This window comes from Monopterus albus, unplaced genomic scaffold, assembly GCF_001952655.1.
Source record: "Monopterus albus unplaced genomic scaffold, M_albus_1.0 scaffold545.1, whole genome shotgun sequence".
NCBI classification, from domain to species: domain Eukaryota; kingdom Metazoa; phylum Chordata; class Actinopteri; order Synbranchiformes; family Synbranchidae; genus Monopterus; species Monopterus albus.
The window spans coordinates 72243-88553 of record NW_018128425.1 but is presented as its reverse complement, the minus strand read 5'-3'; the positions used below and the strand labels follow the sequence as shown (position 1 = coordinate 88553).

Sequence of the window (16311 nt, the reverse complement as noted above, 5' to 3'; positions counted from 1 at the left end):
AGCTCAAACTGATTAAAACTTACCTGAGATCTACTATGATGCAAGAACGTCTCAGTGGACTTGCCATTATAAGCATAAACCATGTGGTCTCAAATCAGTTGTCATATGATGATGTTGTAGATGACTTTGCTGCAAGAAAAACCAGGAGAGTAAAGCTGTAGCAGGTTATGTGAGATTGAGGAGGTGATGGTGTAGTTTTTAAGTTACGGCAGTACCAAAAACACCACTAGAGGTCTTTGTAAGATCATCTTTTTATTTTTATTTAAATCCTTGTATTTTTTTGTGCCTACTCGTTTCTTTAATATCTTATTTTGCACAGTGCCGTATTTATATTGTATTTTTAAGTTAATGTCACTTGTTTACACTTTTTATTTTGGGAGTATTAATAGGTACTTTATGTAAGCTATTTATATTGTATTTCATATGTTCAGTTCATTTTTTTGTATTTGTTTCTTTAATTCTTTCTAAGTATTTTGAATGTGCAATTGCTTTATTTAAATAAAAGAAAGTCCAAGACAAAGCTATTACGTTTCTTATGAGAATTTACTGCGATGCAACGGGGCGCCACCTGAAATCTTGCCTAGGGTACCAAATTGGTTAGGGCCGGGCCTGGCTCCTTGCGCTGCTCCGCGGCTCTGCCGTGTATTTAATTCCTCCACTCTTACTCAATTCTCTGACTTTGTTAATGGAGACTTTGTTATTCCTGATTCTATGGATACAGAAGAGCTCGCGTTACACCTTCACTTTACCTGTCAGGCCGCCATCGATGCGGTGGCACCATTGAGGACCAGGCGCCTTAGGACTAGGCTTGAACTCTGGTTAAACGAAGAGTCCCATGCTGCCAGGTGTAAGTATCACAGGGCTGAGCGCAAGTGGAAAAAGGACAAACTACAAGTGTCACTTCAGATACTTAGAGACTCTTGGCATGATTATCAAAAAACTGAAAAATTTTAAGAGAAATTATTTCTCTAATATCATTCAGTCAAACTGTCATAAGCCTCGTGTGTTGTTTAAAGTTATTAACTCAGTTTTGAATGTCCCTCAGGTTGCCTGTTTTGAGTCTTCCCCCGCCTTTTGTCAAACATTTTTATTCTTTTTTAATGACAAGGTTCTTTCTACCAGAGCTCAAATTTTATCTCCTGCTTATGATTTTTCTGTTTCTTGTCCCTGCTCTGTTGTCTTCGACCAGTTTGAGTGTGTGTCCTTATCCCATTGTCAGGAGATTGTTGGGCGACTGAATCCCTCTGGTTCCCCAAATGATGCTGTTCCTCCTTGTTTTTTAAAGGAAATCTTTCCGGTTGTAGGGCCATTTGTTCTCTCCATTATTAATAGTAGTTTATCCTCTGGCCTGGTTCCAGTGATGCTTAAACATGCCGTGGTGCGGCCGCTGATTAAGAAACCTGGTCTGGATCCCACAGTGTTCTCAAATTTTAGGCCTATCTCAAATTTGCCATTTCTCTCCAAAGTCCTTGAAAAGATAGTTTATGCTCACTTACTGGCTTTCTTAGATGAGCATAATATTCTTGAGACTTTTCAGTCAGGCTTTAAAACCCTGCATAGTACTGAGTCAGCCTTGGTGAAAGTCTTATACAACATTTTTCTTGGAACTGACTCAGGGAATTGTGTGGTCCTAGTGCTCTTAGATTTGACTGCTGCTTTTGACACAGTGGACCACAATATTCTTATTTCTCGTTTAGAGAACTGGGTGAGTATCCGGGGTATAGCTCTGGAATGGTTTTGATCTTAACTTAAGGATAGATCCTTCTGCATGAAACTCGGAGATGCTGTGTCTTCCTCTGAGCCCCTTTTGTATGGGGTATCGCAAGGCTTGGTCCTTGGACCCCTTCTTTTTTCCCCTTTACCTTTTCCACTCGGTTCTATACTCAGGAATCATGGTGTTTCCTTTCATTTTTATGCAGATGATTGCCAGCTTTACCTACCGGTTAATAAGGCGAGCTCTTCTGTTAGTACACTTCTTGAATGTCTTGACGACATTAAATCTTGGCTCACTTTTAACTTTTTAAAGCGAATGAGGATAAGACTGAGGTGATGGTATTTGGTGATTCTGTTGTTTCCCCATCTATTGACTTGGGCTCATTGGCTCAATATAATACAAAGAATATTTTAAATATAGGTATCAAGATGGACCCTGATTTAAGATTCGACAGCCAAATTGCAGCTGTCGTTAAATCTAGTTTCTTTCAACTAAGTTGGCTAAAGTAAAAGCATTTGTCTCTAGACAGCAGTTTGAGACGCTCATTCATGCTTTTATCACCTCCCGTTTAGACGATTGTAATTCGTTGTATCTTGGGGTCAGTGAGTTTTCTATCACTCACCTCCAGATGGTCCAAAATGCAGCAGCACGTCTTTTAACAGGTACAAGGAAATATGAGCATATCTCTCCAGTATTGGCTTCCTTACATTGGTTACCTGTTCATTTTCAGGTCCATTACAAAATTTTACTTTGGTTTTAAATTCCTTTATGGCTTTGCACCATCCTACTTATCTGATTTGCTTCATTGGCATACACCCACACACTCTCTGAGGTCAGCCAATCAGCTTCTCTTGAGTATCCCAATAACAAAGCGTAAGCTTAGAGGTGATCGAGCCTTTGCAGTTGCTGGTCCCAAACTCTGGAATAACTTACCGCTGTCCATTAGACAAGCCTCAGGTATGTCAATTAGGCACTATGGTTAAGCCAGGCCTAATATTTCATGATTACAATTTCCGATAAATGAATTTTTGTGGCTTTTTTATTGATTTATGAATGTTATTATACATGTTATGTTAAATGTAAATATTCTGTAGTTTGCACATTTCATCTCCTTGCTTTATGTATTGTTTTCTTTGTCTCTTTTTATCCCTCTTTCATTTTTCTTTCTCTTTCAAAACACTATCAGGGATCTGTACCAGTAGCACTAAAAATAAATTAGCTTTTATTTTTAATAGACAAAACATATGTTATCTGACTATTTCAATGGTGCAGGAATCACATAAGAGTTATACACAGCGGGGTTTTATTTTGTATGTACAGGATCCAGAGAGTTTTGGCTCCATGCTGGAGCTGTCATGGAGGGGAACTAGGAGCATTGATCTGGGAGGAGGAGAAACACAAACCTTCCTGAAGGATGGAGATGAAGTCATCATCACAGGTTAGACTGAACCTTTATCACAGCAGCGAGATCACTGAAAAATGCTCTGGAAGCATACAGAGCGGTACCTCTTCAAAACTGGTTTTCAACATACATTAGCAATAAAAAAAACAACAAAAATAAGATCAGATTGTATGCAAGTTTTTATTTCACTGTTAATACTAATGTTATGGTATAAAGCCTATGCTATAGGAATAAAATGATGTAGCAACAGATAAAAAGAAAACTTCCAGTAATTGTAAGATCTGCTTTCACTTCCTTTATCCATATGCACAGGAAAATACATCTTTGGATTGTCCATTTACTGGTGTATAGACCAGGAATACAAGCAGAGGACAAGATATTCTGACTTTTCTTCCTTTACCTACTACTTTACCTCCTACTACTTCCTCAAGTAATAGAATCCATAAGTGAGTCCAGTGATAAACAGGGAGCCATTCAAGCTGCATGAAGAAGGCTGTGATTTGTCTGGTGGGCTTGGTGCAAGTACTGCTCCTTGCAGCAGACTTTTGTTTGATTTGGAGTGACTGAAGACAGTTATTGGGAATATGAAAGATGATGGTCATGTAATAGTCTTTGCATGATGTTACCAGAGCAAGAATAAGAAACCTGGGAGCTGTGATAAGAGAGGATGGGATGTACACTGGACATACGACCTAAATAAAAATAATCTGTGCATGAGATAATGAAGCATTGAATCAACAGATGCTTTAAATGTATGTGTTTTGGAAAGTTCAGTTTTAGCTAATCTTGCTTTTATTACTACCAAGTTTAAGAAAGTTGTTTGACATCCAGATGTTGATGACCTGAAGACAGCTGGTGAGGTCAGTGGGGGAGGGGGAGTGGTGTAGCAATGAAAGTATATTTCCCAGTGTTGAAGAATATTCAGAGGTTAAGGAGACTCAAAAGTGACTCCTGGGGAACACCCTGGGTAACTGCAGCACACACTGACCTGACATTCTTACCTTGAAAAAAGTGTTTTCTATTAGTTAGATAAGATGTAACCCAAAAAAGAGCTGTGTTATTGAGCCCAGTAGCAGGAAAACTTCCACAAATAGTGAACAAGAGATGTACCGAAAGAGGCACTGAGGTAAAGGAGTATGAGCACGGTTAGAAGGCCTATGTCTGTTGCAAGAAGGAAATCTTTAAAGATTTTGACAAGTACTGTTGTGGTCCATGTCAGTCACTGTCTCTGTTACCCTTTTGTGTCATCTCTGTAGAGTAGACTCAGTAATAAAAGCATATAATTCCAAAAAATACTTACAATGTTTTTCCTTTATTGCATAACTGTGTGGTGTAGTAGCACTGCTAACTAAACACTGTATGTCTTTTGCTATACTTAGTGTTATTTGTTCATATTGCCTCACTGCTGAGCTGTCAATCAAACAACAGCCCACCCACTCAGAGTCTTGGAGAGCAAACGAAATTTTATGGCCAGTCTCAGACCTGTTTTTGTTAATAGATGCAATGTCCATAACCACATGTTTATAATCAATGCCCAATCTCTTCGTCTTTGTAGGTTACTGTCAAGGAGATGGATACAGGGTAGGGTTTGGCTCCTGCATTGGAACCATCCTCCCTGCCCTGCAAGACTGAAGCACACATACTGTTACTTCCGGGGGCATCTTTCTGTGGAGCACTAAAAGACACGCCTACAGTATCTCACCCTGTTCTGATGTTCACTATCTACAAAGGACAACTACCGCCAAACGTTCTGCTCACAAAATGTCCCTCTCTCTCATACACACATACACAACACTCTTAAAATGTTTCCAGTTTTAGTTAATTGATGGACTTTTCTCAGAATCAGTCAGTACATAGTCTCAGAGCTCTGGAGATTCACAGAGTGACCTTGTTACTGAAATCCTTTGCATTATTCATCTAGCAGAGGGATTTTCTCATATCACAGTTATTGCTCTACCAGGATCAGTGTTATTGATGTGCTTTGTGTGTTTGCTCCTGATTTATAATGAAATAATCAAATTTTAATATCACTGTGTTTGTCTTTTGTTTTTCTGTCAACTTTGTGTGCTAAATATAGACTTTAATCACTGAGGCATTCAGAACTTATTCTTGAAATTATTGCTCATTTAATGATTTGTAGTTATTCTTACTTTATATTTCACTTGTATTATGTGGCATTCATGTGGACAGCAAAGTAAGAATTTCATTGTACAGGGAAAGATGTTTCCTAGCTGTCCATCCATCCATCCATCCATCTTCGTCTGTTTTATCCAAGGCCGGGTCACGGGGGCAGTAGCCCCAGCAGAGCCTCCCAGACTTCCCTCTCCCCACACACCCCCTCCAACTCCTCAGGAGGAACCCCAAGGCGTTCCCAGGCCAGAGGGTGAGGGAGAACTATGGTAGGACTCAAAACTGCTGACCCAGGTGCTAGTAAAAATGGTGGTTTAATGGTGGGGAACACACACAAAAAAAGGAACAGTCAATAAATACAGTACAAGGACAAACTAACGGCAAGACTAAGGTGAGCAGGAGGATGAGGACGGACAGGTGAATAGACAGGCTAACCATGAGGACGGACGCACGAAAACGGAAATCAACAGCACAGGAACTGTCAGCGTGGATAACAAAAAATACGTCTAGCTAACGTCACGGAAAAAACATAAAGAGAGATCCACAGCACAGGAACTGTCAGCGTGGATAACAAAAAATACGTCTAGCTAACCTCACGGAAAAAACAAAGATATCCACAGCACAGGAACTGTCAGCGTGGACCTATAACACTAAACATATAACCAACGTACAAAATGCAATCCACAGCACAGGAACTGTCAGCGTGGAAAACATAATGACATACCATGAAATATATGGCTGTTACGGGGTATGCACATTACAGTAGTTAATGCTCCTGTGCCGGCGGAGCGTCTGCCAGAGGTATAAATAAGGTAAGGAAATCATTACCTAACGCGCCTCAGCTCTGCGTGGCAACCCACAAGTCACTAATTACAAAAAGCGACACAGCTGAGGCGCGGATCCCACAAAAAAAGAGAAAAGCAGGAGAGAGAAAAGAAAGAGAGGCAGGTCGCGTCGAGCGGACCTGACATGTTATTATGCTTTATTCATTCTGATTTTGTCAGACAATGTAATGGTAAAAAATGATGATTTGACCAGTCTGAAAATTACTGCTGGTCACACATAGAATTTACGAAAACCTACCAAACTACTAGTCTAATGTCATTCGAAAATAAAAAGTAACAAAGAGAACACATACATGTTCACATTTTTTCAATGAATTCAGCTGTATTTGAACTGTGTGACAGTAATCACAGAGATCACAAAAAGAGGTTTAACCAGGTGAGACCATGTGGCTGTGACACAGCATAATTGTTTGCCATGTCAAAAAGGACAAAGAAAAACCCATGTAATAGCATGTTTCCCCTCATTTTTCCTCCTCTTCCTTGTCTCTCTACCTCTCTAGATTCTTGTTTACAAACACAAACACAGTAGTAGTAGTACTATAAATACATTATGTTTGCCACATATTTGTGTCAAGACAAAGGCCCTGATCAGACAAAGTGCACAGAGGAGCACCACACAGCCTTTTTTGCTGAAGCTTCCTGGCTGTATGTCTTCGCCAACCAGTCGAAGTCACAGGAATGGGACAAGCATGAGGTTTTTGAGAACTTTGAAGAAATTCCCTCAAGGCGCCCTAATAGCGCATTCACAGCAAGGGTTAGGTGTTAGGGTTGGGTCTTGTATCACCAAAATGACCACCACCTAGACAGTCCATTGGTCCTGCCGAGTGGGGAAACATTTATTCGCTGTAGGTCAATGCTATATTTTGGGTCACCGGCACGAAAGGCTTGCCTATCAATTTTTCAAGTTTTTTTCACCTGGAGGCGATCAGGGTACTACTGCAAGAACCACGAGGTGGACAGAGCAGAAGAACACAAGATGGTCAGCAGCACAACAGCAGCCAGCAAAATACTTCACTTTCGTTGAAAGCAACTACAAAAAGCTGCCCTGGGCTGCTAAAACACTGTCTGATCAGGGCCAAGCCAGGAAGAAATGAAACGCACCATTCAGTGTTATTTGTAAGACAGTTGGCGATAAATGTATATTAGGCATTTGCAGTGAATTTCAGATGAAAACAACTGAAACATAAAAACTGTGAAGTGGAGAAAAGAGCCACACTGGAAGTGGAAACACGATGCAGCTGTGTACTGTGGATGTTGGGCATTACTCCTCACCCTTGTCCACTCTGTGCTACTGCTCAGCTGTGTAGGGTGCTCTTTATCTCACACAGCATTTCAAACAGGGAGTTATTTAATAACTTCCACTCAATTTTTAACTCCAGTGTGTCAGTAAACTGCTGACTCTCATACTGACCCCTGCCACACAGAGATGTCCTAAGGACGTCTAACCGAGGATTGAGTCAGACACTGAAAAAGCGGTCCACTGAGTGGCCAGAATGAAAGTTTTATGCAACGTCTTCTTTGGACATGTTCTGTGCATTCAATTTGAACATCCATCAGACATCTTCAAAGGGTTCAACATTAAAGCTTATGCAACATCATTTATAGACATCCATTAGACATCTTCACCACACGTCTGTAAGTCTTCACCCAGTGTTACAGACATGTGGTAGAAGAACCTCTTGCCTTATTAGCTGTGACATACAAAAAGTCAGGCAGCAGTAACTGATCAGCACCTAAATAAATTCACAATTTATTTCATTTAGGGTTTTGATTGAACTTTTATTTTGAACCTTGAGAAGACATCTAATCAGTCTCCAAATTATACAGAAAAAGTTCATAAAAATGTCACAAAAACTTTCATCCTGGCTACGCTGTAGACCACATTTTCAGTGTTGGACACAGACCTCAATTAGACAGCCTCAGCACATCTTGGTGTCTAGTGGGTATATGTCATAGATGTCCAAAATAAGTCTGGACCAGATGTCCAAATATCCCACCTATTGTGTACATCTTCAGATGTAGAAAGGTGGTCTGTGCCAGACGTCAAATTACTGAACTTATATTAGATGTCCAAAGATATCCAACATGAGTCATATCCAGATGTCAGGTTTTGAACCTCTATCGCACATCTCACAAATGTACAACTTGATTTAGATGCAACATACATGCCCAACATTGGGTGTTTGCTGGGATGACACACCCTTTTCCCTGCTTAAAAAATAAAAATAAAAGTATTTGTCCAAGGATGTAAAGGGACTTGGGGGCTGATGTGGAATCAGCATTGTGAGAAATGTCTCTTCTGTGGTTTACTGGAAGCATAGGCACTTAATATCATGCAACTGACACTCATTTCATAGGTGATAAATTCCGTCTATGCTGATATATAAGTTCAAGACAGATTCAGTTAATAGGAGCAAGAGCTCCTTTGCTTGTTCTAAACTAATAGCTGAGACAGGCAAAGCAAACAAGAAACAAATCAGTTTCTATATAAAGGCAATGGTGTCTTGGTGTAATACTGTAGTTCAGCCTTGACATACTGAACTGCATAAGCCTGTTTTGCCTTTGTGTGCATGTGTGTGTGCATTTTGTACAGCATGAGGTGAGGACATGCTATCTAGCACATAACACAACTGCTAGCGTAAAGGCTAAATGTCCATAGAGAGTCTGAGCATTAATGCTCAATATGTATACTCAGACAGTGATTTTCAAGCAAATGCAAGTCAATCAAACCCTGTAACTAAGTCACAATTCTATAGAAAACATACAAAATCTGCCTATGTGGCTTAAAATGAAACCGATAGACAAAGGCCTCTCTACATTTTACTTATGTCTTGCATTAAAAGGACACTCCACTGATTTGGTGTTTCAATTTTAGAAACTTGCTAGACAACATTAAATAAACAGAATGGCCAAAACAGAAGCACAGGCCCATAGTCTGAATTTAGACCCTAGTATGGGATAAATTCCAAAAACCCACAAACCTATACTTCCCATTGCGGAGTTGGCATCTTTTGGCATTGCCATGGTTATTTTCTCAGACCTGACAAAACTCAAAACCTCAGAAGATATTACAGAGGACTAAAATGAAACCAGAACTTCCAGGTTCTCATTGCAGTGCTGGAACATTACCTGGCTAAATCACATGTATGTAACACTGGATTTTATATTTCAGTTTGTCTTTAACATACAGTATGTAAGAATGCAAACATCTTATATTACTGTAATGGTTTGTTTTGTTCAGCAGACATTAAAAATAACATTTCTAATCATAAGCCCCTATGCTGATGAGTTAATTATCATCAGTTTTACAAGATGGAAGACACTCACATGACTGCGACAACATTCAAAGGACTGACCGTGTGACTGACAAAGGCAGGTGGTCAGGTAATTTTTGGTGTCCTAGCCCAGAACAAATAGAAACATTACCTACAGTGATTTAAGCATGTGCTGCTGCACAGGGAAAACATCACGAAAGTTCACTATGTGGATAATGAAGGTCTCTACTGCTAATGGCACCTATGGCAGTAGGCTATCATTTTTCTCTGAACATGGATAGAAAAAAATCAATATTCAATTAGAGATTGCATGGAAGAAGTTAGTGGAGCTGATGGCACTGGATTCCGGCCCTGTTTATGAGAGTGTCAAAAAAACTGGCTAGTACGTCCCATAAGCAGACTAATTTTGATATGCAAAGTCAGTGGTGTGCCCCTTTAAACTTGTCATGTCATTCAGAAACCAAGTTTTGTTAGACTTTGTTGGCTCGATGTAACCATTGAATGGTGGCAAAACTGAAGGCGAGTGATTGTGATTGTTGCATCCGTTTACCTAGAGGCTCATGCTAACACTTTATCATACGATGTGTGGAGCAGAAACAGTCTCCGATTGTGCATTATACCTAACCTAGTCAACTTTAACATGGCATTATGTGTCATTCTTACATGGTGCCTGCATATAGATGATTGTCAGCACACAAAAGCTAATTTGATCAATATAACGAATCTCTTCAAAACATGTACTGTACTGCATGTATTCCATTACAGTATCATTTCGATTTGTCACATAGACTAGGTTGGGCCAGAGTTTAGTAGTTTTGGCCAGCATTTCTATTAGTAATTACAACAGAAGTTGTGATCACAGGTGCTGTACTGTTACTCTGATGATCAGAAAGACTAACATGACAAACACGAGCAGTTGGGCGATCAGCCAGGTTTAACACAAGCTAATAGTTTTAATCAGTTTGGTCAGATGATCTAAAGTAAGTATGGTCCTATAGGTCCAGGCTGAAACAGTGGCTGGTCTATATACTGCAACAGATGTTTACATTTGCTGACAGACAGTTACAGACTGGGTGATAGTTTATTGTTCTTTCTTGCAATTCGCCATGTTCCCAGGTCTCAGAATACAACTTGGTGAGAGCTAATATTACTGAGCACAATGATGGCCAAAACCACAAAACACAAGTTCTAATGACCATGTTTAAGCTTGATTTATGCTTTTGTGTTGAATCTATGTAGACCCTATGCCATTGTGAACCTTTACACCTGTGTGCTGGTGTGTCTGTGCCACCCTGCAATTACACCACCAAAACACTAGTTGGAGGTGTGTTTATGCAACTGTGTTGTGTTTCTTCACCACTTAGTGGTGACTGAAACTGAGCCAGTCATGCTGGAGTTAAAACTAATAGGTGTTGAACAGCAGTGACTTTTACTGAAATTACTGCAGCACAGATAAGAGAGAAGATGTCAGAGGTGATGGTCTGTACAACCAACTGAGCCAGAACGAGGATGGATTTTCTGTGCATGTCTGGCCACTGAGAGACATGAACGAAGAAATATGATGCAACCAATCGCAGTGGTTGTGGCCTGCATGGCCACAGCTTGCAGTTACATTTCTGGAAAGGAGCACATCAGGCTATGGTGTGGGGGACAAGGCTACTACCTACAGTGTAGATTTGATGCAGAACCATAAATCAAGCTTTAGCTTAACATGTAACAACAACTTGAGACTGATGAAATTATAAAAAATTATTTTTCATGACAGGTTGTCTCCATAGGGGACATTGTACTTTCTGCTCCATTTTCTAATCATGTTTAAGTGGTAAAAACAAAGCCTGATTTTGGTGCCACAGAATTTTCCAAATTTTGTGACTTCTCTTCAGGTTCATCCTCTGATAATTTGTTATTCTCGTCTCTGAGATATAAAGGGAGGGTGCATTCTCTCACGACCCGTGTGTCCTGGCCTTGCTGACTGTGTTTGCTGGTCCAGTAGGAATGTAAGGCAGCTCCGGGCCTCCTGAAGACATCTTTAGGTAGATAGAAAAAGCCAGGTTTATGTGCTTAATGCTGGAGTTGTAATCATGTTACTCCATCAGTGCTTTAGTTGGCCACTTTCTTTCTACTTGGAGCTGCATATGTGGATGAAGCATTCTTTATATTTTGTCCTCCCAATATGCATCATGGTGAATGCATGCCTGGTTTGTATGTATTTATCTACTCTGAACAAAAAAGTTTCTCTATAGAACCAGACAATTTTTTTTTTCTTTTTACTTTTATCACCACAAAATAGTCTTGGTGCTATAAAAAATCCTTTCAGAAAACTGAAAGATTTAAAAACATTTCCATTCCATAGCAGAACCATTTTCAAATCTATATTCAAAAGAAGTTCTGCACAGGAAAAGATGTACTCTGAAGTGTTTTCATTTTAGAATTATTGAAATGCTCCAAAGTGGTACAATAAAATACTGTTAGGTACATAACAATATAAGAATTTTGAAAATGAAGCCAATTATAGAGTCATTATGTTTTCATACAGAAGCATTGCCTCACTACACTTGAAGAAACATAATTTTATGGTTGAAGACTTTGTTGGTTTTATGTCTGGTTTCCTGGAGGAACACACATATACATGATATGTTTGAGAATGTCAGTCATCCAAGTGCTGTTCTTCCCATGTGGAGGTGGGGATTGCACTATAGGGATCCATGATCACTTTGGCGCAGCGGATGATCATGGCAACCAGCAGCAGGCAGAGGAAGGCAATGCAGACCAGAGTCAGGCCCTGATCCACGTCCACGAAGGCTGGCTCTGCAGTGCACTCCACCTCCATAACTGCTGTTCTCTGCTGCTGCTGTCCTCAGACACGCCCTCATGCTCTGTTACCATCCTGAAGGCCTACTGGAGATACACAGACAAAGGAAGAAGATGGATATGTTCAGTCATTAAGAGGACAGAGGGGAGTGAAAAGCCAGGGATTAAAGCCATGACACAAAATGTTTAAAATGCCTGAGGCCACATTGATGTCATCAGCTTTAGATGTTCGTCCAAAGAATCCAGTGATTTCCCCCAAATATTAATTGTGTTACCAGTCAGACTATGGTAGAGGAGTGGGGCAGCAGCCTTCTGTAATCACTCTGCCACCACCACTTCAGGGGCTCTATTTTATTGTCAGCACAATTTCTGCATTGCTTCAAAGTCATTATGCAGTTTTCCGTGGACGCATGTCGACTTTCTTTTGCGTATTGGTGTGTTTGGTATTTTCCTACCATAAAAGAATGAGCTTACACTGAGGTGGGAGGAGAGGCACAGTTGAGGCTGTGTGTATTCTGTCAACAATACAATAGGAGAGTATTCCAATGGAAGCTCAGTATACTACTTAAATGATGTTTACCCATTATTTGGCCCCAAAGAGGGGGGTGTCAGGCCATGCTGTCATAAACCTTCGGAGCCCCACAATAAGCAACACCATTTTCCAGACCTAACCTGCCTTTAACACAAAGCATCCTGAACCCTGTCCTCACCCAAGCAAAGAGCAGATATGTGGCTTGACACACAGCATCTGACTTGTATTCACTCAGGTTAAGCTGGTCCAGCTGGCTTTAATGGCAGTCACCTCTGAGAGCCGGGTCCTGTCTGACTATAAACAATTCCAGTGAATCTGTAGCTATATTATCACCAATACAAGTTCTGTGTGGGTGTAGGAGTGAAGGCAGGTCTACAAGGTCATCAGGTGGGCACCCTCTCACTAGCTGGTGTTTCACTGAGCTGGGCCCATGACACTGAGAAGGCTCAGCATGTTCCAGTCTCCCAGAACCAACCCCCTATTTATCTGCACCCACACACCCAACACAGGAAGTAGGTCTCAAGGGTGCCATATGTAATAAACCTTTGTTAAGCCTGTCCTCTTATGCTAGTTTACTTCAGCTGAACAGGCATAATCCTAATGAGACAGCACAAAGCAAATTTTGGTGCTTGTTTTGATCCAAAATAATAATGATAACACTCACTCAGAGCACTTCTTACCACAATGACAGGTATATTTGCAATTTTCCTGAGAAGAGCATAGGCTGGAAAGCATGAGATCAGGTACCCAAATGTATTTTAATGGCCACATCAACTTAAAATTAACCCTTAAATCCACAATTGCTCTCCTGGAATTCACTGTGAATAATTTGTGAAATTATCTGAATCATGAAATATGTGAGATAATTTAGAATGATTATTTTTAAATAAGAAAAAACTAGTCCTCAGTATGTGGCTATAGTTATGAATATGGTCAGTGCTGGGGCACAACACGATGAACCATCTGTCCTTACAGGATGCAGACAGAGGTGAACTGCATCCACATTTAAAAAATTACACAAAGCATTTCATTTCAATTCAATTTATTTGTATAACCCCAATTCACAAACAACAGTTGTGTCAGGCCATGTTACATAATCATGTCTAAACCTTACAACATTACGAGGAAAACCCAACAACTTTCCCATGAACAAGCACTTGGAGACGGTGCGGAGGAAAACCCCTATTTAAGGTAAGTCTTGTGTTGACAGTCTGTTCCAATGCCACTAAATAGCCAAAAAAGAAAATAATAATAATTGAAAAATCTAATCATTTGGTCAAGTAATGTAGTTTTCAGCATTGGGGTGTCATATTAGAAAACTGTGTTATTTTGCAAAGCAATGACAGTGGCAATTGCAAAGATTAGTTGATGGATGAAGTGTTTCACTGATGGATAATTAAACATCAATCATATTGATATTTAATGAATCGATAGGTCGTTTAGCAGAGGAAATTACCAAGGCTAATTTCCAGCATCTCCAATGTGACAAGTGTCTGCTTTTCTTGGTTTTATATAATCCAATATCTTTGGGGATTTGGACTGTGAGACAAAACAAAGCAAGTGAAAACATCAGTATTGGCTCTGCATGGGAAATAGGATTGCACATTTCTAAAATGAATTTCAGACACAAAATAAACTAAACTATAAATTAGTGGATAAAAATAATCACTAGCTGCAGTTCTAACTGAATGTATAATGTCCTTCATTGATATACAAATATGTCATTATAGATTGAAAATGTGAAGTATTTCTGAAAGAATTAGGAAGATACCACTATGACACAAGCACCACCCTCTGTTCCCAAGTCTTAAAACATTTGACTGACCCAGTCTAGGATCTAACAGTGTCTCTGGCACAACTAAACTCATGAAACTGCCAAGAAAAGAAAAATTACAATCTTGATGTTACTGATGCAGCACAGTGGCACGGTGGTTAGCGCTGTTGCCTCACAGCAAGAAGGTTCTGGGTTCAAGTTCTGGCTGACCTGGGGCCTTTCTGTGCAGAGTTTGCATGTTCTCCCCGTGTTTGCGTGGGTTCTCTCCGGGTGCTCTGGCTTTCTCCCACAGTCCAAAGACATGCAGCATAGGTTTGATTGGCATCTCTAAATTGCCCGTAGGAGTGATTGTGTGCATGAGTGGTTGTCCATCTGTGTGTTAGCCCTGCAATGGACTGGTGACCTGTCCAGGGTGTACCCTGGCTCTCGCCCACAGCTGGCTGGGATTGGCTACAGCCCCCTGTGACCCTGTTTTGGACTAAGCGGTTTAGAAAATGGATGGATGTTACTGATCTCACACTCCACCGCACAAATGTAATAACCTCAAAACACATCTGACCATTATACACACTTACCAAAGCTTTTAGATTTCTGATAGAAAATGCAGACATCATTAGTTGTTATCATCCAGCACAGCCTGTATCACAGTCTGCACTAACAGCTGGAGAAGTGCTGTGCAGACAAAGAAAGAGAGCAATCAGAGGGCTTCTTACCTGCTTCCCTCACATCCTGCACCGCTGCTGAAGGTGGGACAGCTCCCTAGTCTTCACTAAGGAACCGTTACAAAAGAGTGGGAGAGGAGAAAAAGGGCCATAGGTGAGGAGTCGAGATAGTGTGGCAAGCTAACGAAGAGGGATGGGGGAGGACAGATGGAAGGAAGGGGGCAGATGGATGGAGACCAGGGCGAAAGAGTCACTGGTAGCTGCTGCATAGCCTCTCTCTGCATACTGAGCCCCACAAGCAGAGCAGAGCACAGTGCTGCGAACATCCCTGCTCCTGCTCTGCTGTCACTGCTTGTGTGTGTGTGCGCAAGAAAGATGCAGTGCATGTGAGAAGGACTGTGAAATACCTCAGTTAAATGTGTGTGTGTGGTCTGGTGTCTTTGTAGGATAGAGAGAAAACCAAATAACATATCTGCTATTTGGAACTAGATTTTCAGTTTAGATTATGTTTAATTATGGTACAGGTTAAACCTGCATTAAAGGATGCCTGGTGAAATTCCATATTTTTCTCACTGTCAACAAATTCCAATAAAATCCAAACCAACAATCAGTTGATTCTACTGACAAATATTGTGTGCATCCAAAGCGTGATTTATCTTATTTGTCTGTGCAACAGAGCTTCACTGTTGACCAAAAACTGTTAAAAGAAGATTAGTGATCCACACTGTTACACTGGATGACATGCTCCTTCTTTGCCATGAACATGCACATGCTGTGGTTTATTTATTTATTTTTACCAATGCACATTCCTTTTGCTTGTTTGCACATTACTTTTTTCCTTTCTGTTCTCAGCCTTATATTGTTTACTTGCCCACTGCTGCCTTACATACAGTCAGGGAAAAAATTATTTGAACCCCAGCTGATTTTGTAAGTTTGCCCACTAACAAAGAAATGACCAGTCTACAATTTCATCCATCCATCCATCCATTTTCTTCCGCTTATCCGGGACCGGGTCGCGGGGGCAGCAGTCTAAGCAAAGATGCCCAGACTTCCCTCTCTCCAGACACTTCCTCCAGCTCCTCCGGGGGAATGCCAAGGTGTTCCCGGCCCAGCCGAGAGACATAGTCCCTCCAGCGTGTCCTGGGTCTTCCCTGGGGCCTCCTCCC

At 40.7% G+C, this 16311-nt stretch overlaps 1 protein-coding gene across 1 annotated transcript in view; it reads left to right on the top strand.

Annotated features, from left to right (window-relative positions):
* The window catches only part of fah (fumarylacetoacetate hydrolase (fumarylacetoacetase)), a 39921-nt gene extending 34732 nt beyond the window's left edge, over window positions 1–5189 (top strand). Inside the window, exons 14-15 of the mRNA XM_020588498.1 lie at window positions 3035–3152; window positions 4672–5189. Coding sequence (XP_020444154.1) covers window positions 3035–3152; window positions 4672–4748 — 195 coding nt within the window. The 3' untranslated portion in view covers window positions 4749–5189. The remainder of the gene's footprint in view (window positions 1–3034; window positions 3153–4671) is intronic.
* The last annotated feature ends 11122 nt before the right edge of the window (window positions 5190–16311 follow it).